Source organism: Xenia sp. Carnegie-2017, unplaced genomic scaffold (assembly GCF_021976095.1).
Source record: "Xenia sp. Carnegie-2017 unplaced genomic scaffold, XeniaSp_v1 HiC_scaffold_45, whole genome shotgun sequence".
Classification (NCBI taxonomy): domain Eukaryota; kingdom Metazoa; phylum Cnidaria; class Anthozoa; order Malacalcyonacea; family Xeniidae; genus Xenia; species Xenia sp. Carnegie-2017.
This window is the reverse complement of record NW_025813510.1, coordinates 344,193-367,491: the sequence shown is the minus strand read 5'-3', so window position 1 is coordinate 367,491 and position 23,299 is coordinate 344,193. Positions and strand designations below refer to the sequence as shown.

Below are 23,299 nucleotides of genomic sequence, written 5' to 3'. Positions count from 1 at the left end.
ATCGTATTTTTCTCAAAATTTACGCGCGCTCTTAGCAAAAATTGCGCACCTGAGATTTCGGGGTGCGCAATACCAACTTTCCAGTCTGTTGTGTATCATTACTTCTTTTTATACCTAAATCTCAAACAAGTCTATCCTTTTTATTTACTTCATTTTCTATGGACACACAGCATTCGGGCAAAGAAGTGTGGTGGAGGGCCCAAACAAGAGGAGGCTCGTACGCTCATGGCAAAAGATATATAGATGGTATTACGAAAATGAGGTTTTTTGCAGTTCTTGTCAATGTATTGTTTCGAAATTTATCCAATCAAAGTTTATATGAAAAAGGGACATACAGCGATTATTTTGAGCATATATTTGAGTGAATTCAATAAAAACTCGCGAAATTATCCACCGATAACAGTTTTCTTAAAATGGTCACTTGGTCAATTGCTGCGTTTTATTGCCAGTTTTATATATTAGAGCAAACATTCTAAGGGCGGCTGAGGTGTAGTGATGGAATGAATCGTAGCAATTGCACTCCATACTTGTAGAGGAATCATCCATCATGGAGTAGACATTTATAAGAGTATAATCCTGTGGGTTTGTCTCGTGTTTATTGTAAAATCTGTTGCATTGGTCAAATGTGAAATATTATTTCCTGGTGAAAAGTTTGACGAATATATACTTAAGATTCTATATGGTCACAGCATTTTAAAACATAAGTAAAGTAAACTTATTGAAATTTCCTTATATTCACATTTTATTGATTAGAGCTTTATTGAAGTGCTTATCAAATAGTTCACGTTCATAATTTCGTAAGAGCACAATAGTCATAAAACATTTAAAATACACGACAAATTTCTTTAGAGCAAACATGTTTCGGCATACTTATTATGGATAGAAAGGTATATAATAATGCATGGTTAAATATATTTAACAACAAATATAAATTTAAACCATTAGATAATGACCCCACTCTACTCAGAGAAGGCAGACTACAACGCTTTCTTCAAAATCTTAAAAAAAAGGGGGTCCATCGACGACCAAATATACTCTTCAGTATTCCCTAGAGGCTCACAACCAGCTCGCTTTTATGGTCTCCAAAAACTTCATAAACATAGAGAAAACCATAATTCCCCTCCCATTCGACCTATAGTCTCGTCCACCAACTCTTATAACTATAATCTCTACATGTACTTATGCACTCTACGTAACTCTGTCATACCCAACGATTACACTATATCAGACTTTTTTACTTTTGTTAACGAACTACACACCCAAAACCACAACAGCAACTACTTCGTTTCTTTTGATGTCCAAAGTCTTTTCACTAATATCCCCTTATCCGAAACCATAGACATTTCATTAAATATTATTTAATAAAATAGAGACTATGTTGTGGTGACAAATCTGAAAATAGTTCTCAAGATAGCAAATACCATAGTGAATGGTAAAAGTAATATAATAAGTTGATAGTTCTTAAAAGAACTGTTTTTAGTAAAGAGCACTAACCCAATAGTTCTAAATTAAACGACACGATGCATTTCGGCAGACTACTCCTCAGGTGTCAACGTCTGCTAAATGAAAATTTACAATCTACCGATATTTAGAATACCAAGAAAGAGTGTGCGTCATCTCCAAAAGGGGAGATGTCGCTCAAAACAGGGATAAATTAAAAGCATAATACTTTTGTCGGCAGAGGACGGGATTGGTCAACTTAATTAAAACAGCCTCCATGACGAGTAACTGAAAGAATGAACGGCATTTCTTAATGATTCTAAAATTGTCGTCTGAATAAGAATCAGCACAATGGAAGTTACTCAAGAGTTGTTTACCTATCGCGGAGTCACATGAAACTAAATTACTTTTCTTACAATCACGTTTTGGTTGTTGCCTTGAGGGGACCGTTCCATTTCTGATTGAAGCTGGTACATGCTGTTTGATCCTATCTCCCAGCCTTTGAGACGTTCTACCTACATAGCGAGCATCACACTCACATTTATATTCATAAATTACATTGCTTAAAAGTTATGCCGGTAGAGATTCTTTTGGGGTGGGTGGTAGAATAGTTCTTTTCAAAAATATAAAGATAACAGTGCTCGCAAAAAACAAATTTTCCATAATATTCTTAGTTTCTCTCTCAATATCATCAGAAGCCTTACCCATCCATGGAAGTTTGATAAACACAGGGCACTTAGCTGGTTTCAAAAGGCCTGTTCTGCTCATTTTATGTGGATGAGAAAAGTTAATCAACATCTTTTTCCGGATATCCATTTGAGAGAAATATCTTCTTCAATCAGTTGAGATCACCCTAAATGAACTCCTCTGATGACAGTCTAAGCGTTTGCTTTATTAAACACTTTACTAAAGAAATCTTTTCTCTGTGTGAAGAAAAAGAGTCAAAGCGTGTGTGTACAAACCCGTAAAAGTTGCCTTGCGACGAATGCTTGTAAGGAATTGACCATTTCGTTTATGGACAAGAACATCCAAAAACGCTAACTGACAATTTGATTCCTGTTCAGACGTATAATTTAAAGAAGGGTGAAGAGGACAGAGTTCATGTAGAAATAATTGGCGATTTTTGTCGTTACGAAAAAGGCGTGTGGCTATTCAACTTGCTATTGACCAAGTGACTATTTAACACAAACTGTTATCGGTGGATAATTTTGCGAGTTTTTATTGAATTCACTCAAATATATGCTCAAAATAATTGCTGTATGTCCCTTTTTTATATAAACTTTGATTGAATAAATTTCGAAACAATACATTGACAAGAACTGCAAAAAAACGCATTTTCGTAAACAATAATACAATCTATATATCTTTTGCCCTGTTGACGCCGCCATATTGGATACTCATGATGGCCCCAAGCGCGCACATATAACATGTACATACGTCAGCAATCTATGTTTAATATATCTTTGGTCCTTTGGCATCCATGTTTTTGTCAACCTTGCCCCAGTCCACTTAGCCCCTCCAGTTATTATAGAACTCAATGGCTGAAATGCTTTAAGATTTCAAAAACGAATAGATCACCAAATAAATTTCGATCAGCAATTGTGAATATAATACATACGTATGCATGTTTACCCCATAATTATCACCACTGTCTAAACTCGCGTCAGAAATCACAAAAAAAGTATTTAATGAATAACTACGCAAGTTAAGAACATTATTTCATGTGCAGTGCCTGGATGCTTTCGTGGATTATTAGGGGGAGGGGACTTCTAGGTAAAAAGATGCTTGATAAAGCTACAAGCTTATAGTGTAGCCCAATGAAGTGTGTGTTGTTCACCTGGAATGAGGAGCTCATATTCATAAATGCATTATATGCCGAATTCCCTCGAAATCCATGTTTTCTATAGATTATGACATACATATTTGAATATGCGCCTACCCCCAATTATAAATCTTGTCTTTAATAGTGAGTAATAGTTAACACGAAAGAATTTTAAATTATGAAGGTGGTTTTTTAAAAATTGGTCCAAATATGTAAACGAAAAGATGCTTTGTACTCACTAACTGACGATGAGTTTGATACGGAAGTTGGAGGCTGACTTTCAGGTCTAGATATGTGATTGCTCTCTGGCAATGGAGAATTTTCATCTTTTTTTTTGTTGTTTGACTTATCCGACGCTTTAAATCCTATAAAAAAAAAAACTATATTAAATTACAGTAGAAGGTAAATCCTCCATTTAAACTCCATTATTACCCATGATTTGAATGCACAAAACACAGTATGCCATTTCTACCTTTTTTTGAAAGTTTGGGTGTTTCCTTGTCATCAGCAGGCTATATTAGGCAATGATAACAAATAAACAATTACACTTCATAATAAGCATTTAAATGCACGATAATATAAAGTTAAATCAAGTATTTCAATACACATAAACAAAACTAAGATTCAGGGTTAGTGCAACGATGAACTTGATGTTCTATTTGATTTTGACTTGAAATCTGAAACAATTTAAATACGCTTTGTATATTCATAATTATTTGATGTATTGTTAAATGCAGTTCAAAAATGATTCAATCTTTTGTGACTATCCATCGGCTACTCTGGCAACACGTCAACCATTTACTGTTGTAAATTTTCCATTTACTGTTGTAAATCTCACCCATTACTTTTAATTATCTTTAACTATTTTTGAACTATTTATTTTTCGCTAAAATCAAACTATGAACTCTCTCACACACAACAAAACATGAAGCCACTTTCAGCAGCAGTGCAGCCAGACCCCAAGTTTTATTCCTGGTTGATATATTTCAATAATTTCATCATTCATTACTTAGGAAATTTAATTTGTTTTGGCAATGAATAAACACAGCATAATTAACTTAGCAGAACTAAATTCGCAGATTGCTACGCCACTCGCTTTCAGTTGTTAAACATATCCGTAAACACGTACAACTTGAATAGAACTAGTTAGTAGAGCAACAGCAATGTTGCCGACTTAGCGAAACTCAAATCTTGTATGGATTACAAAGCAATGGTTACCAAATCTGCCTTTGTCAACGATTATGCAACAATAGCGTTAAAACGACTGTGCTCGTTTTATCGTTATGAATGTAAATGTTATGGTAAAACAAACTAATATTGTAACGCCTTGTTCATATTAATGTAAACTTTAGCAGTTTAGGACCATTTTGTAAGAGAAATAGAGCACTTGAAGGCACTGAGGGTCTTTATTGGCTTTTTGTTCATCTTGAAGAAGTGAAATTATCGTTTTGCAAAAAAGATTTTAATATCAAATCAATGTGAAAGTTACGTAAAAGTGAAAAATTGTTTGTTGAAATTTGGAAATATTTGAAACATACTTTATCAAACATAGTGCATCTTGATCATACAAAAATAGGTAGCTAATTGTAACGTTTAGAAGGGAAACATATGAAATTACAACATTGAATAGAAACTGTATATGCTCCCCACACAAGTCATCAAATTATCTAAATAATAAAAAAATTTCTTTACACCAGGTGATCAAAACTTTGGTCATCTATAAGCGCTTAAGATTTACTAGATAGTGATGCTGGTAGACACACCAGTACCAAAAGTTCATTTCAAATCCAGGCATACTTATTCTACATGGAGACTAGAATAATTTTAAAGCTATAGCCACTAAAGCCAAAACTACAGAATTTGGGCACTAAAAACTACCATGTTGCAACCTTTAGTTGAAAGCAAGAAGTTAATAACAGAAAATGTACCATTCCTGGAGAAGATGTTCTTTTGTTTAAAGATGTCTTTGGTTTTCCTTGAAGCAGCCAAGGATTAAGTGCAAATATTTCACGTATTTCAATCTGGAAAAAATTAAACCAGTTGTGTTACATTTAAATTTAAATGATGGTCTGTCTTCAAAATTATAAAATATATAGTTGAAACTGTATTATGCTGACTGTATAAAGTGGTCACCCATTGTTAAATGGTCTTGTGACATTGCACAAAAAATTTTTATAAGATAAATATTGATTAAAAAACATTTATTGAATGATTCCATACATTATGGAAACACAGACACCTCTCCCAAGCTATCAAACTTAGTTTTTCATTGTTTTGAAACTGTACAAAATCTGGTACAAAATGGTCTGGAGCATATGTAATTAATATCTTTATGGGAACTTGTGAAAATCTTTATGTTTCGGAAATCCAAAACAATAAAACATTCACCAGTTTAAGTCTGACATATTTGTATACAGTCTCTTGTTATGTTTATTGAATGTTTGATTTAGCCAAAGTGGTGATTATCAGCAAGACCTATATTCAGCAGTCAACCTGTAGTCAAAACCTTGAGGATGTCTGCTTGATGCAAGTTCATCATGATAAAAAATTTCCATATTTCTTGACAAAAAACTCTTAGGTCAAGAGTTTAAGCATTTTTTTGAATTAAAGTCACCTCTTTGCCCTTGGTTTCTCCATTTTCATACCATTCCACAGTAGCACTTTTTGAATCAAGGTTTATTCCACTCAGCATGGAGGAATGCACTCGACCTAAAAACATAATTTTAAAAAAATGGCAGCCAAATAAAACTGGAGACAATGAATTTCAAAATTTTAATCCCATTCCAGAAGGTGGTTAGGTGGTACATTCCAAAACCTTTTATATAAAATGTGAATTAAACCCATACAAAAAATTTTAAACAAGAAATTAGTGATGACAAAGAGAAAGAGCTAAAAATAACCTGAGCAGCTAGAAAACATCTCAAAATATACTCTTTCCAGGATCTAGGTTCATTTTTGATAGGAATTCCACAATCCTTACTTATATATCATGAACAAACTTTAATAAAGTTTTATAAAAAATTGTATTGCTCTATATCACAAATAAATTTTAAAATGTTATTGGCAAAGGTGAAAATAGTTGAGCCTTGACTTGACTTTGTGCCACACAATGTGCTGCTTGATTTCAACTATATTATGGTACACTATACATAAAGACTGATGACAGCAACTTTAATGGCCAAGCCATATTAAAAGATAAGCAAGATGTTTTCACATTTTTATGACGTGAAATTGACAAAAAAACCTCCCTTTTTGAAAACAATTTGTATAATGTTTTAGCTAGAAATAAGTCAGATAATTGTACTTAAAAAATTATGGAAACATTGTAATGCTCACATAGAAACCACATAAACACTTTTCACACTTTTAGGTACCAATTTTTGGGGAAGAGAAAAACAGACAGATGAAATTCTTCCCATATTTCACAATAGTTCAGAAAAAATAATGACAAGAATTTCATTTATCAGCAAAAGCCATCTTTTAATGCTCAGAAGCCATATGTTGTTTAATGTGGTAAACAATAAAACGAGAATGACTGCAGCTATCTCTTTGATATTGCATACACTGATTAATCATTTATTTAAAATGTGATCAATACATTGGTTTCCAACTTTTCAATTTTAGTTGAATAATTATTTAAAACTTTTTGATGTTTTTTAGCACAGACGTTCTGCCGAACACTTAGACAAAACTGCATTCTCAACAAAGGCCTCTTGAATTATAATGCTTATAGGAAATCAAAAACACAAGGGTAATAGCATGAGCTATATTGGACAAGTACGCTATACAGTATGATCAAGGTCAAAGTAAAATAAATGTAAAGAAACGGCGTTAATTCAATATTGCAAAGCAACTGATATACGTCAGGGGGAGGTTGCACGAAGACTGATTAGCGCCATCCACTGGATAGCAAATCTATTTGAACGTTTAGAAAACGATTTGAACATAGCAATCACTGAAATGAAATATGGCTTCTAAGATTGTAAATTTCTTTCTCCAATTAGGAAAATATAAACACAGCAAACGTCCCCAGATATACATGCAAAAGTAAATTTATACTTCAATTAATTTAGTGTGCGGGACAATTTCAAAACAGGACAAATTCAAAACGTCGACAATTTAAAAAGAAAAACGACACGAAGTATGTCGAATATCTGTAGTTTTTCTTGAAATACCCGTTGAATTCATTCGTCTACATCAAAATAACTCTAACTCGTCTACAACACAATAACTCGAAATAGACAGCATTCACGAAAGAGCAGTTTTCAAAGAGTTGAAAATCGTATGTGTTCTACTTACCATCACTTCGTCTGATGTCAATCGTTGTGCCAATAACAAGTTTGCTGAATTTGTCCATGCTACTTCAAATTCTTTGAAAAATCCAAGCTTCCTAACGTTATAGTTAGATGACAGGCTATGAAGTTATATCGCATAAATTTCACAAGGCAGCAGACCTGACATTTTGACCACAAACCGGACCGTTGCCATGTTCCGGTTTTGTATGTGACGATTTCTTTCCTCCCCCGTCTTATGAACATTGAATCAGGGGGGATTGAAGCAGTGTTTTGTAGGTAGTGCCAGTCCTTTGTAACCATAGTTTTTAATCAAATACACTTTTTATATTGCTAAATTCACCCTTTTCTGTTTGGTTAATACCTTCAATATTTAGCTTTGACTATAGTAGAGGCATTCAATTTTTTACTCAAGTAACTAGATGCAACAAAGGTTGTTTAGTTTCTGAAATGTTATCTGACAAAAAAAAAGTTGGCTAAAAACCGCGCGAAAGTATTTGCTCTTTCTGAGATATCAGTTATGAGACTTTTCCGAAAAGAGTTTAGAGGTTTTGTAATTTGATATTTGAAGTTACATTGATAAACTGCTTTTGAAGCACGCATGATTTTTTAAGAGTCCAAAAATAAGCATTTAAAAGCAAGAAAATTTCACCGTGAAATTGTTTATATTTTAAGTCTCCCTAGGCTTTTGTTTTCAAAACAGAGGCATACTAATTTGTTATTTACGGAGCATTTGTAGAGACAATTAAAAAATATTTTTAAAAGGTGAAAAAATTGCTTGAATAATTAATGCATTACAATGCATTATCCCATACACCTGCATGGTCTGGGAGACACCAAATGAAAATTTTATAGAAAATGAAAACTCTCCTTACTTTGCATATTACAGGTGAGTTTTTTGTCTCATTTTGACAAGCATTGACAAAAGCATTGAAAAATAATGAAGTACAGTGCTTACAAACAGAAAAAAGTGACAGAAAATTTTTTAAGTTTCATAATACAATTTACATTAAGATTTACAATAAGTATTACAATAAGTATACACAAAAGACTTAAAATAAGTATAAATAACAAATAAATATATGAAACAATGAAAAATTACAAGATCACCAAAAATAGATTTCTACTGAAAGTTGAGCCGCGTCTGGAAAAATGGGAATAATTACTTAGAAGAGTACGAAACGATAAAGAAAAATGTTGAGCAACACACCACAGCTTCGTATGGAGTAACCATTTTGAGAGAGATGACTACACATTTCAATATTCCAACAATATTTAAAATCTTACTAGAATCAACTGGTATTCCAGAAGAAGCTATGAGTCAAGTGGCCATGCTAAGGAATCAATTACCGCACAAAGAAGCGCCCAATACTCTCAAGATCATTTGGAATTATTATTTGCATGCATACGGTCACGAGGCGGGTGGAACAATAATCCAATTACCCTCTAAGAAAGATGCTCGTGAGGATTCTGTTGAGGAATGCAATAACAGCCTCAAAGAATGCAATAGCGGCCTCATGAGGAATGCAAACCAATGCAAGTCAACAATGCACCATCTCAATTTTCTGGAAAACAAAAAAGACAAAACTGTTTAGGATTAAATATCTTTGCCGGTCTTCCTGTCCTTTTCATAAAATTTTGCTTGAATCAAAGGTTGGTAGAACGAAGAACAACGCAAAAAACTGGGATTTCGCAATACAAAAGTTCAATAAAGTAGGACCGATAACCTCCACGAAGGTCGTAAGCAAATGAGAAAACTTCCAGCTTTAATTTTCGTATTGTACTTTATACATGGATGCGTTATCTAGTGTTGTATATAAGCACATTATAATTTCATTACTATATGTTACTAGAGATTAAATGGTACGCCCTTTACCGACTAATCAAAATCTTTCATGGATTGCTTCACGACGAGTGAGTGAATTACTAATGGGATTAAAACACAACTTTTGCTGCACACCTCTCACAACTAATAATTTCTTTCATAATGTTATGGGGAATCATGCAAAAGCAAGTAATCAATGTGGCCCCCAAGCGATAAGTGTGCACAATATGAAGATATTAACGTTTTATTCACGATGACGTCATCAATAGATATGAAAACCAAAAAATTTTACAAATTCCATAAATTCTCAGTACCATTCGATAAACTAGTATGAAAGTATAAAAATGTATCACATCGTTTACTTTCAATCACTCGTTCACGAAACAAGAACAAATGTTTTTTTAACATCATGCTGACTCAGCATTTGAAAGTCTTGTCACAGAATAATGATTATACTGAAGGGTCACTCAGGTGTACAACGTGTCCTCATGTCGGTCATTATTCCAGCCAGATGATTAGGATTTCTCACTTGTTTCTAACCATTAAAATTACATCACGTGAATATTTAATAATGAATTCAAGAATATTTTGAGTTAAGAAATGACTTCGGATCATTTTAAAGGTTTGGATAAAGTCAAAACTCCTAATCATCTGCGTGGAATAATGGCGGCCACCATGCGCGCCGCGAAATGCGCGAGGACAAAAACATCAAGGCTCCGACATGAGTGACTCTTCTGTATGTTCTTATTCTGTGGTCTTGTCTTATACCACAGACAGATCTGCCAACTCGCCCGGCCCAGTTTTATTGACTGTCACCTAAATCTTAAAACAATCTTCCGAACACCAGATTCGATCACTTTCAACCGCTTTTAATACTTGTTATGACATGTATTTAGTAAAATAATTTTGAAAAAATCAAGTATAAGTGTGTGTTTATTAGAGAATTGTATTGCTGGCTTTCAACTCTTCCCCTGGGAGTAAGAGAATAGTGGATGCTCGTCATGTTGGATATAATTTGCATTGTAAAGAAAATCCTATCATTCAACATGGCGGCTATGACGTAGCTTACAAACCAAGAATTCGCAAACTGACCAACACATTCTTGACTTGAAACCGTTCTCTTGAGATTTACCAAAGAATGTTGCTCGCCCATGTCGGTTGGTGCCAAACACTCATAAAATATTCTTTTGTATCATGCCACCAGCATGGCTGAATTGCAAGTCAAGAATTGATGAACAGAAGAACTTGGTTGAAGAGAATTGTGTTGAAGGGAATTGTTGAGAATTGTGGTGAAGGGAATTGAAAAACAGTAAACAGACAAAATCCAAGTGGATTTCTTGTTCATAATAAGAAAGCATGTGGAAAATTTAAAAGCAAGACAAAAAAAATGCTTAAAATTTGTTGCCATTAAATACTTAGTCCGACCTCATTCTTTCAAAACTATTTTCATTAACAATATGTCATGAAAGAAGAATGAAAATGATCGAAAATCTGGTGCTCAGAAGATTTTTTTAAGATGTAGTTTACAGCATATAAAACTGGGCGAGTTGGCAAGGTCTGCCTGTGGTATAGGATAAGACTTTAAAATGCTGAGTCAGCATCATTTTAAAAACCATTCGTTCGTGCTTCATAAACAAGTGACTGAAAGTAAACGGTGTAATAAACTTTTGTACTTATTCCATACTAGTCTATCGAATGGTACTGAGAAATTTTGGAATTTGCAAATTTTTTTGGTTTTATATCTATCGATGACGTCACCGTGAATAAAACGTCAATATCTGCTTAGTGTGCACACTTATCGCTTGGAGCCACATTGATTACTTTCTTTTACAATATTCCCCGTAGAATTATGAAAGAAGCTATTAGTTGTGAGAGGTGTGCAGCTAAAATCGTTTTTAAGAACATTTTTACCATCTGGCCACGGTCTATAACCCTGACTCGGGTTAATAGCCCAAGTATAACATCTGATAAAATACAGAGACTGGTTGCACGAATCATGGATAGCGCTATCCATTGGATAACAATTTCTTCTAAACTGTAAAAAACTTCTTAAAAAGGAAAAATATCAGATGTGAAATGAGCAATCACTGAAGTAAAATATTGCTTCTAAGGTTAAAAAATTTCTTTGTCGTAACGAGAATATAAATACCTTTTGCCAAAAGTTTAAAAAATTTACTATCCCTTGGTCAATGGATAATACTATCAAAGCTTCGTGCAGCCGGCCCCTGGAGAATTAATCCAAGAAAAAAATTAATGATAAAAGAAAAAAATTAAACAAAGGTGCACATGTTTCAATATCAAAATTTCGAATTTTAATCTTGGGTTTTAACTCAGGTACTTACTTAACCGGTTAACCTTTTCTTGCGCAATGTTGCTTTAGGGCAACAATCACGGACCGATGGCATTCCATGGCCCGAAAAAAATTCATGGGGTAAAAGGTTGACAATCATTGGATGAGGTTGAGCATGATATCAGGAGCTATTTAGACCGAGGTCTGTTTTCGTCTGAATAATTCTTGATATCATCCGAAAACCGAATACAATAATTTCATTATATAAATGTGGAAGACGTTTCAAACTATTGTGTACAGAAGCCATCAGAATTTGCTCTTTGTTTTCCACCTTTTCCTGTAAAAAATCATTGAAAAATCTCCTAGTTGGCAGTATAGCCCTTTCCATATGATTTGCGTCTTTCCTTTCCTTGTGATTAGCGAAATCAGTTTGTAAAACGCTAGAAAATCCTATTTTTTGTTTTTAGAGATGTCACATTAAAATTACATTCATGCAGATACTTTTCATATTTTTCTTTGTGGTAAACATTGAGAATTATCAGTAGACTCTTAGCGAATCACAATTAAGATTGCAACTTCACTAACGGTACTATTCAGACTAATTTAAAAATGTTTGTATGTCAGATATCTTTTCATCACTATAGCATTCAAAATTAAAGGTTCTTCGAAAGTACGACAGGTACAACTTATAAATTTGCATTTCTCCATAGAAAGTTTGCTCAAAATCTTCTCATGTCATTTCAAATATTTTTCTAATTTTTTTTTTTTCATTGTTTAACGTGATGTCGTTGGAGATTAAAATGTATTCTTCATTAGACAAATGCTTACTTATTAAAATAGGTCAAATCAAAATTACTAAATAGCTATTGATAAATCTTTATAAATGTATAACCATCCGCTTCTTCTAAACTGTTAAATCAAGAAAAATTGAAATAAACAAAATATGTGCTAGACTATTACGAATATACGGGTAATTATATTGCAAGTTCAGTAAAGCGAAAGATCAATTCAAATCCTATCATCATAGCCTCTTACATTAGAACACGTTTTCTTTGACAAGTTTTTTTTCTGGGACAAAAACTCTTGCAATATTTAAGAATTACATTTTTCGTGCAATATAAAATTTAGCCAACAGTGTTAGAACAGGATATTAGTGAAACTACTTTATATGATTCTATTGTTGACCACCTTCTCTAATTAAACCCTCGCTAACTTGAACCTCCGCTAACTTGAATTTCCGCAAACTGGAACGGTATTCTATTACCCAAATATAAGATAAAAGTTAGCTTTATCTTGGTTCTACCACAATTTCAGCAAAAGTCTTATTTTCTCCTTTACTTATCATTAAGCGCACTAACGAAAACATATGAATATAGCATGTAGAGAAATAATTCAACGAAAGGCAAACCCAGATTCGGATTAGAAGCAAACAAGTAGCCTATATAATATAAATATATATTAAATTAAAATAGAACAATCAATTTTATACTATTTTATATTTCATATAAAATAGTAGCAATGATCAATACAAGGCAGAGGGGAAGACTAGAGTACATATTTAAAATAAAAGAAATTACAATTCTTAAAATGTTGCTATACTAGGAGTTTCGTGCAAAAGCAATCTTCAGGCAACTAATGATATCACTTGTATATATATACATATAAATAGGCAGTCATATGCAACTTAAAAATTGGACAAATATTATTGATCTTAGAAGTCTCAACCCTTCATTACAAAGGACATTGTTCTTCCAAAAAAATATGAAACAATTTAAACTGCAATTCATGGTGAACATTGTGCGCGCCCAAGCAAAAGATAGCCGATATGCTAATGATTCTATTTTTTGCCCAAAATTTAAACTTAGAAAAATAAAACTTGGAATTGAGGAAATAAGAACAGATGCAACAACAAGAAGACAGGTTGACACACTTTTTAAATTTTGATATTGTCGAGTAGGAAAAGATGTTGCGCGATCTCGACTAAGTTTTCTTGACATTGTAAATAGTTTATAGTTTACAAACAAAAATGGAGGCAAATAAAGACCAGAGAAAACTATATACATTGCACACCTTGCCACATTGTTCAACGTAGCAATTCTGTTCATTGCAATGTTTAAAACAATCAAAATTGCAAGGAACAGCAACAAACGGCGTTTAGTCAGAGACTTTCGATGGAAAATGGGGTGATATGCTCCAAGATAACGTTCAATACTCATCACTAAAAGTGCCAACAATGAAGAACCGACAAATGCAAATGTGAAGCGTACGTATTTCTCAAGGTCCTTGAGTATTTTATTTTCCTCACTCATCCACAACACAAGCTCCGCCAGCAATAATGGTTGACCTGTGATGACATTCATGAGATCAAAAAAAGATATCACGACGACCATGAAATGACAAAGTTTCTTTCGAAGTTGTGACGACTTCATCAAAGAAGCAATAACGAACAGATTCAAGATCACTCCAGACAGTGCAAAGATGATGTTAACCACGAACAAAACTATCAAATGCCTTCGCAACATCAAGTCCATTGTTTTTTAATAGGAATCTAATATTCTAAAGGTGATATCATGCATCAAAGCCTTCTGAATACTGAATGTGATGATACGTATTTAATTTAAGTTCAGAAAAGATAATTGACACATGCAGTAGATCATTTTGTGAGAACAGATGTTGCTGTAGCTAAATGCTCATTCCATATGCTAATAGCTATATTGATCAAAGCTTGTTGTCTGAAGAAATAAAGAGCTAGAAGTATGCTCTGGAAAGATCTAACACAGTTTCCTAGCTATAAAACCACATAATCTTTTCTAAAGAATATAAAAGCAATTTAAATTTTAGTGTAACAAAATAATCGATTTATTGAAAACTGAATGAAAAAAGTTCTTGCCTGTATATATAATAAAAAGAAGTCCAAAACAAACAGAAGATCAAAAATAATGAAATTAAACATTTATTCAATGCTAGACTACAACAAAATATACATTGCAAAAGAAAGACTGAATTTGAACAAACGATATAAAAAGGCTGCAAGATCGCTATCTATTCTAATTTATAACAATATGATTTTAATGGTCAAATCGATGTATATGAGCATAACGTATTATATATTAGTGGAATCATGCTAGTATTCTATTGCAAATGCTTTATAACTTGATTGCCTACTATAATAGATAGTGAGCAGCAAAAAATATGGCTGCCGATCCTATACTGTCTTGCGTACTACTCAGATTTCTGAATTCTAACCGTAAATTTGCTCTTGATTTCCATGATTGGAATCATGGGATAGTTGATTAGGGCTTCGCCCTGACCAGTTTTCACCTCATAGAAATTTTGAGCTTATAATCTAATAGTTAAATACATAACATAGTATACAACCATAAATGTCTAAGATATAAAACAGCTGGAGAGGAATAATAAACTATCTCATCTTAACAATGTCCGTTCGGAAGCAATCGGATTGGACACACTGCAATGTATTGACATAAATATTGAGTTGAGTTTTTTAAATGGCATTCAATCTTGTACTATACTTACTACAGTTAGAGAAGACAACATAGGGAAATGGATAATTGGGAAAGGAAGGTTAATTCATATATACGCATATTAAATCCATAGAAAACAATGGATTTCAAAGGAACTTAAAACTACATAACATGCGTAGAACTACGTCCAAGGAAGACAAGCAAAAATAAAACAAGATTTTATGATGATGGAACAGACACTTTTTGCATATGCATAACATGAAAAATTGCTGTCTCCTATTTAAGCCTGGTTATTTTTACTCAAGCTTGGTTGTTTTGTACCACAAGTTATTTAGTTCTTATCTTACACTCATTTCTTTGCTATAAACCTAGTGGTCTTATTTTGAATTTGAATCTATATTTTTCTTGTATTGGTCATATTTTCGTGTTGATTCTAAAATATGATTTATTGAGAGAGTGATAACACTTTTATCTGTTGATTATGATTGATTGCACAAGTGATTGATTGCACGCATGTAATGGCTAAACACACAAGATTAAAAAAAAGACGACGGAAAGTTTTATGGGCTTGTACAGCTGTAGACTAGGTAGGCTCATAAAAACCTTATGTTTTATCAAAAGTGAAATATCCTTAATATGAAGCATGAGATCTGTCGCGGATGATTTGTTTATGCTTAAAGTTTTCATATACTTGAAATTTTGTTGCTAAAACAAGATAGTCGTTCTATTTCAATCGATGGCAACAAAATCCATCATTAGAACGAAACCGCAACAGACGTACGAAATGACGAGAGTGCGAACACCAGAGCATAAGAATTTCGCTTAAGTTTTTCAAAATAATACACAGTATGTCATTAGTAATTATTATACTATCTTCATAAAGAGTGCTTTATTTCGTATACTAATTCTACTATATTTATTATATTCACAATTTCATATCCTCGAAAGAGCTAGGATTTCTTTTTAAATTTTTATAAATAAAACATGAGCTTCTTATTAACCTATCTAGCGTACAGCTGTACAAGTAGATAATATTTTGCCTTTGTTTGGCATTTATTTAAATTTAGCCATTATATGCATGCGTGCAATCAATCACTTGAGCAATCAATCATAATCAATAGGTAAAAGTTTTCCCACTCTCTCAATTAATCATATTTTAGAATCTTCAAGAAAAAATTTAGATTCAAATTCAAAATTAGGCCATTACGTTTTCAGTAAAGAAACCAGCGTTAAGTTCATGGTACAAAGATAAGAACTACACGACTTATGCATGGTACCAAACGAGCAAGCTTGAGTAAAAATGACCAAGCTTAGGTAGGAGAGGGCCAGTTTTTTATATTATACACATGCAAAAGTGTCTATTCCATCATCATAAAATAGTTGTGAAGTTGGATGAGTAGAACTTTTCTAGTTGCTTAAATAGTGTTGTATTGTGCTGATGATGAAATGAAAAGGAAAAGAATTACGTTGAAGAGGGAAAATTAGTTTCTTTAAGTCACGCTGAAAGCCGATTTCTGGGTTATTCAGTTTTAGTGTTCTGTGGGTCAATGTTCGTATCAATCCAATTTTGCAATTTAATGGTGAGAAACTAAAATAGATTGTTAGTAGTCGTTTATATGTTGGATTATGGTACGTTGAGGACACACAGTTTTCGTCTCATTTAGCTAGTAAGATATCCAGAGAGGGTAAATAATTGTCTTGTTCAATTTGGTTTGTGAAGTTTATGCTTTAATGCTGTTTGTTGATGTAATTATGAAAAATACAGGAAATGTCGTCAACACATCTGCAGTAAATAAAGTTTTGATGTTGCTATATTTAATTAACCAGTTAAGGCCAATTTCCACTTCATTCGCAATTCGCAAATCGCATGCGATGTCTGTACACATGTGAATTCAATACACACTTATCACAAACATCAACGCTGTTCGCACGATTTTCTATTGTTTAATTGACCAATAAAATGAAATTATTTTGTATGGCAAAATTTTGCGGGTTAAATAAAAAACATGGCAGTTTTTTGCAGAAGAAAATTTTTAATATTGTTATTACGAAAAAGGTATCAAAAAAGGAAGGCAAAATACAAGAAACGATTTTGGGTCCGACCTATTCAAAAAAGAAAAGAGCAAGGAGAGTATGCCAATCTGGTCAGAGAAATGCAACTAGGAGACCACGAAAGTTTCTTTAAAGTGCACATACAGTTATTTTTAGTTTTTTATTCTCAAATAGATTTTGGATAAATAATACAAATGCCGTTTACAGAATTTGAATAACTTTTTTCGTTTTTGAGTTATCTTTCGGCAAAGATGCGAATAAAACCTAAATTTCAACGTTTTGTAAAAAATGTCGAGAGCTCTAATCCGTGGCATGGGACTTACTTGTGACGTCATTTAAGGAACACAGACTGACTACCAAAACAACTTACACAGTTTATGCATGTAAACAAACACAAAAATGCCAGATCGATGTGTAGTTTTTGGTTGTTCTAACGTAGCCAGTTTGGAGAAAGGCATTTCACTTCATCGCATACCATTTTTTAACGACGAAAGAAGCGAAGCTAAGCGTAGGAGAAAGCGATGGGTCAACTTTGTGAAAGCTACTCGCGATAAGTGGGTCCCCACAAAGAATTCCGCAGTTTGCTCGGAACACTTCACAAAAGATTCGTTTTCTCGGCAATTCGGCTCGCTTTCTGAATCAGAAAGTAATTTTGCACCTCGACTCATTCAAGATGAATTCGGAATCGTTGCTTACCCGAGCATTTATCCTCGAAAAGATGACAATGAACTTACAACAAGAGATCGCAGAATGGTGAGTACGTTAAAATTATACATATGCATATCTACATTTTACCTGGAATCTGTGTGAGAGTATATTTCATAAATACATGCCATTTTAGATGAAAAGAAAGTGGATGTCTGATTAAAAATGGTGAAGCTGTTGTAAGAAATGTAAAAGTTGCTCAGGATTTTGGTAAGGTTATTTAATACATTTCTCCTACTGCCAGATATCATGTGTTTAATGCCATAATAATGAAAGCCTTAATAAGAAATGATTACCATAAAATAAAATTTTGAATAATTTGCACATTGCTCCTCCAGGGTATGTTGAAGATATTTATCAAGTGTTGTGCTCTGCACTCATTGATGAGGAAACATTGAGAAAAGCCAAAGGTGATCTTTTGATCGAATGACTCCATTGCCAATGAATTCCATGTTGGACAAGCAATCAAAAAGTGAAGCTATCTCAAAAAAAGCAAGAAGAAAAAGCATGCCAGCTGTACATTTCCCCCCAAATAAGCCAGGTTTTACAAAAGGCATTACTTGCTTTGAGTTAATTTGAATCTTATTTTTGGAACTGACTCACTTTATTGTTTGATATAGCTGAAGTATCACCTGTCCAAGAAATAATCACTAATCAGAGAAATGAGAGAGCAGCACCTCGATGCACTGTGTGCAAGAATTGGATGAAAGGCCATAAAAATATAATGAACTGTCCAAAAAACCGAAAGTAACCAGTTTTTTAGGACCTGGTGGTATGAGCCCAGTTAGCTGGGATTCAGTGAAGTGTGAATTGACTGCATGGACAGAATAAAGAGAAAGGAATTGTAATTTTGTATGTTTTGTATAACAAGTATAAGTGTGAATCGAAGATGCAATAAATCAAGAGTGGCTTAAATCATTCCACACTTCACTGAATCCCTACTAGCTGGGCTCATGCAAACAACGCCTAAAATAATATATAATGTTATGTTATTTTACAAATTGTCCTCTTCATACCCTGCAAAGTGTTCATTTTTTTTTAAATTAAAAGTTTTTCGAATAACATGGTAAGCACAAGCTGGAAGTGGAATTCTTTTGTCTCGAAGAATGCCATGTACCATTCTTGTAAATTGTCTATATGCAACAACTCGAAAAAACCTGAAAAGGCATAATACAAAAGGTCCATTAAAACAGGTAGGAGTCCATAAAATACAAATTTTGCAAGTGTGCATTCATAGATAACCCAGACAGAAACATTTAACTAATAATTCTAACAAACCTTTGCTCCAAGAATCCTTTATGATATCTAACTCCATCTTGTCTTTGGTAAAGATTGGCAGCTAAATTTAATGCCCATCGATTGAGGCAAATGGCATCAAATCCTGGATGCTCTGTTATGCATTTTGGCTGCCTTCCTAATTCGGATACCACCATATGATCTTGCATTTCAATCATGCAATTGGCAATTTCGTGGCAGCATCTACATTCTTTTGGATTAACCAAGAGAGGAACACGGCAGTTACCACAATGGCACCTACGAAAGTTATCTGTCAAAAGCTTCGGCAACAATAAATAAACAAATTTTCCAACTTTTCTTACCAAGAATCAAGAGGAACTTCATTTTGCATTCTGCGTTCGAGCTCTTCTGTTTGGCGTCTTTCTTCTTCTGTTTCTCTAATATACTTTTTTAACCACTCTTCATCTGCAAGTGGTTCGTTTTCATACGCTTCAGCTTGGCCATACTCAAAATCGCCATCGGTGTTTCGGAGCGCATTTGATGACGATTGATCTTCGTCTTCTAAATCGAATTCCCGACTGTTCAATTCAATATTTTCCACTGTTGTTGCTGTACTCGACTCAGAATCAGATGTGGACATGTTTCGTACAATTATATTAATTTCAAAGCAATATATAAAGAATTGTTATTTCACACTATGTTGTTTTGTATGCAGCGCATTCATACGTTCCTTAAATGACGTCACAAACCTTTCGTCACATCGATTGGCGCATTTTCAAGCGACCAATCGATGCTATACTTGAGCGATGCATTGGTATCGTCAAAGCTGTGGTAGCCTTACACAATTTCTTAATGTTCCATGAATCAACATTGCCCAGACATGAGCGAAGACAGAAATGCAGATACTGCTGGAACATTACCTTGGCAAAATGTGTACATAAATAAATGATGTTTGTTGATGTTGAGTATTTAAAGCTAAAGACCAGAACCAAAATGTTTCCAATCTTGTAAAAAACACATAACACACAGATACTGTAAATTTGTCAAAACTATAACAGTATGTAAATATTAGGAAAATGAGCTCATTAAATTGGTAAAGGATTCTAGCTGTTTAATTTGATTGTTTGACACAGTCAAAAAGAACTGCCCACTAGTAAAAATGGTTTATCAGGGGTATTGTTGTTACAAAACGCCAAAACATTACATTGAATTTCTGAGAAAAAAATGGTAGTATATTCAATAACAAGTGGATCCAGCTCTTTGGTAATTGCTATCTATTCAACATTACTAAACAAAACCTGAGCAGTTCTTTTTGACTGTATGTGTATAAGCTGTGAATTTGCCTTTGAATGGAGCAGTCAAAACTTTCAAGTACATGTTTTGCACATTTACATGCCAAGACCTAACTAGAATACTCCATCTAGCAGGAGCAATTCAGGAGAAATCATTGATCTTCAAAACGGACTCAGACTCTGCCTGAAAAAGCAGCTGCTGAATTTGGCATTTTATTAATGTTTTCTTTTTATGCTCCAGTCTTCTTAGTTGTGGAATCAAGCATTTCCTGAACAGACTATTCTCATCATCCCTATCTTTGTTTAGTTCAGATAAAATCGCCAAATCTACTTGGTTGAGTGATTCATCCCTTTTCCTTCTTTTACCAGAGAAATTTGGTGCTTTAGAGATTTCAGTATTACTAACGGCACTTGCTGATGAAGAGCAAGCTGGGCTGTTTGGCTATGGATCATCTAACGTTAGGGACAAGTCAGATATGTCCGCCTCAGTTTCGTTTGACAGCAAGCCTATCTCGCGACTTTCTCCTCATATATTGTCAAGAAATTAGATGTTGGCGTCTCAACTATGCTAAATTTTTCCATGAAACTCATTTGACTCATCCATTGCCAAGTAGCTTTCTTTGTAGCACCAGAATCACCAGATTTTGGTATCAACAGCTTCAACTTTTTCCTATACGTGTCTTTTAGATCGTGCCATTTTGCTTTAATACTCGATGCTTTTCCTTCCAGACCACACTCACTTGCTATTTTTAACCATGTTGACTCCTGCACAGTTTTGTTCTTGTAATTTGCATTGCTAGTATCCCAAACGACTTTGTTTGAACGAACATTTTCAATCAAGGCTTCAACTAATTCTGGCGTCCATTCTATCTTCCTGTCGCCGCCATTTTTGTTTGTTATTGTCTTTTTCTGATTGGTTGCCCACGCAGGTTCGCATGCGAACTTTCGCAAAAACTCAAACATTGCGAACTTGTCAAATTCGCAACGCGAATGTTCGCATGCGATTTGCGAATGAAGTGGAAATGGGCCTTTACGCTCTTGAAACCCATAGAAATGTTGTCTAGAATGCGTACTAAGGGTCAACCATATCTACTAACCCCGTTAATTTGGTCATAGCTAGTAGTTACTGGATCAAAGTAAATCGTTTGAACCCCGGTTTGAACCTCTTTTGACTCTGAAGATGACTACCGCTAAGGCTGTCGAAACGTCAGTTAACAACAACAAAAACAGTCCTCCTCAGGACTATACCAACCTGGACGATCTACATTTACAAACATGTAGTTACTGGATCGTTGACAATTTGCACAGATATTTAGCATAATTAATTGCTCCAACTGCCAGTCTGTGACGCCTCCTATATCGGGGAAACTGGCAGGAACTTAAACATAAGAATTACTGAACACAAACGAGCTACAAAGATACAAGACAAAATCATTCATATTGCTGAACATCACTGACAAAACACGTTAACACTGACTGGGACTCGGCAAAATGCATTACTAACAGCACTGACTATAGACAACGGTTTAAATTATAAAGTTAGTATACCAAACGAGCTACAAAGATACAAGACAAAATCAATCATATTGTGCTGAACACCACTGGCAAAACACAACGTTAACACTGACTGGGACTCGGCAAAATGCATTACTTACAGCACTGACTATAGACAACGGTTTAAGTTAGAGTGTTAGTATACCAACTTGGAACATAACCCCCTGAACAGATCACAGCAATTACAGACACAATACAAACGACTTATTTACAATACAAACGATCAACTAAACACATAACACTACACTAATCCACGATGACAATACACAATTGACACCCACATATTTCCTACACACTCAATACAATGACGTAAGAATCAGATAACAAATACGGCTAACCTGAAGTTTACTCCTCATTTGACTCTGAAATTAACTACCGCTAAGGTTTGTCGAAACGTCAGTCAAAATCAACAACACTCTTCTTTAGGACTCTACTTACCTGGACGATCTACATCCACAAACATGTAATATTAAGCTTATTGCCTGAAGTAAAAAACTCGAGATCTATCACAGTTTCTTTGTTAGGTAACCACATATAACCATATGTTGTAAAGGTAAAAAAGGCACTAAAGTCATCAAGGATCAACTTTCTTACACAAAAAAATGAAAGAAGGGAGAAATGTTCTTGCTCGTAAGTCTCAAAATAATGCATATATGCATGCAAGTAAATACATATTAAACTTATCTTTCCTACCCTACCTCAATATTTCAATTTCGTATGTGTGATTTACACATCCAGTGTTTTACTGAGGACAGCAAGACTTTACAGCGTTGCTTTTCAATACACAAAATAAATTATAGAAATTTCTCGTTAATAAAGAAATTTAGTTAGCTAATAGCATAATCATAAGACATGCGATCAAATATAGCTAATTGACAAGTTTTGTACCATATTGCAAAGCATGCTACAAAATACATTAAAATTAAAACCTACAACAAGCTAAAATGTTGCTATTTAGTCTATATTTACTTAAGTTTTATTTATCAAATTCAAGGATGGTTAATTGTAGCTATAGTTACATGTTTGTAGATGTAGATCGTCCAGGTTAGCATAGTCCTGAGAAGGACTGTTTCTGTTGTTGTTGACTGACGTTTCGGCAACCTTAGATGACTACCGCTAAGGTTGTCAAAAGTGTTCTGAAAGAAAGTCTTTTTCTACTGGCTCAGACAAAGAAAATTCCTAGAAAGTTAAGATCACAGAAATGCCTAAATGATACCAACATTATACTATATATAAATTCCCAACGAACCGATTGCTTGCTTGTTCTGTCTTCTAAAAGAATGTCTACGTTTTCTTGGTTTCAATA

At 33.9% G+C, this 23,299-nt stretch overlaps 3 protein-coding genes and 1 long non-coding RNA gene across 5 annotated transcripts in view; 1 reads left to right on the top strand and 3 right to left on the bottom strand.

Moving 5' to 3' along the window:
* Positions 1–7,749, bottom strand: part of LOC124456274 (kinesin-like protein KIF2A) — a 29,403-nt gene extending 21,654 nt beyond the window's left edge. The window contains exons 1-5 of the mRNA XM_047006753.1: positions 7,562–7,749; positions 5,877–5,971; positions 5,191–5,283; positions 3,735–3,774; positions 3,502–3,627 (exon numbers count right to left, since the gene is read on the bottom strand). Of these exons, the coding sequence (XP_046862709.1) occupies positions 3,502–3,627; positions 3,735–3,774; positions 5,191–5,283; positions 5,877–5,971; positions 7,562–7,619 (412 nt within the window). The 5' untranslated portion in view covers positions 7,620–7,749. The remainder of the gene's footprint in view (positions 1–3,501; positions 3,628–3,734; positions 3,775–5,190; positions 5,284–5,876; positions 5,972–7,561) is intronic.
* A 5,208-nt stretch (positions 7,750–12,957) lies between these two features.
* On the bottom strand, positions 12,958–14,291 carry LOC124456332. The gene is made up of 3 exons (XM_047006804.1): positions 13,546–14,291; positions 13,078–13,107; positions 12,958–13,022 (listed from the first exon to the last, which is right to left on the bottom strand). Exons 1-3 carry the CDS (start codon positions 14,198–14,200, stop codon positions 12,958–12,960), a joined length of 750 nt encoding a protein of 249 aa, XP_046862760.1. The 5' UTR covers positions 14,201–14,291.
* A 2,524-nt stretch (positions 14,292–16,815) lies between these two features.
* Positions 16,816–18,987, top strand: LOC124456293. Of its 2 annotated transcripts, XR_006952204.1 has the most exons (4): positions 16,816–17,959; positions 18,048–18,121; positions 18,250–18,452; positions 18,532–18,987. It is a non-coding gene; the product is annotated as an uncharacterized LOC124456293 (long non-coding RNA). The 2 variants fall into 2 exon arrangements; XR_006952203.1 differs by having other exon boundaries at positions 18,250–18,987.
* On the bottom strand, positions 18,497–21,639 carry LOC124456292. Its single transcript, XM_047006772.1, has 3 exons — positions 19,510–21,639; positions 19,190–19,444; positions 18,497–19,068 (listed from the first exon to the last, which is right to left on the bottom strand). The coding sequence occupies exons 1-3, from the start codon at positions 19,785–19,787 to the stop codon at positions 18,906–18,908; spliced, it is 696 nt and encodes a 231-aa protein (XP_046862728.1). The 5' UTR covers positions 19,788–21,639; the 3' UTR covers positions 18,497–18,905.
* Between the last annotated feature and the right edge of the window lie 1,660 nt (positions 21,640–23,299).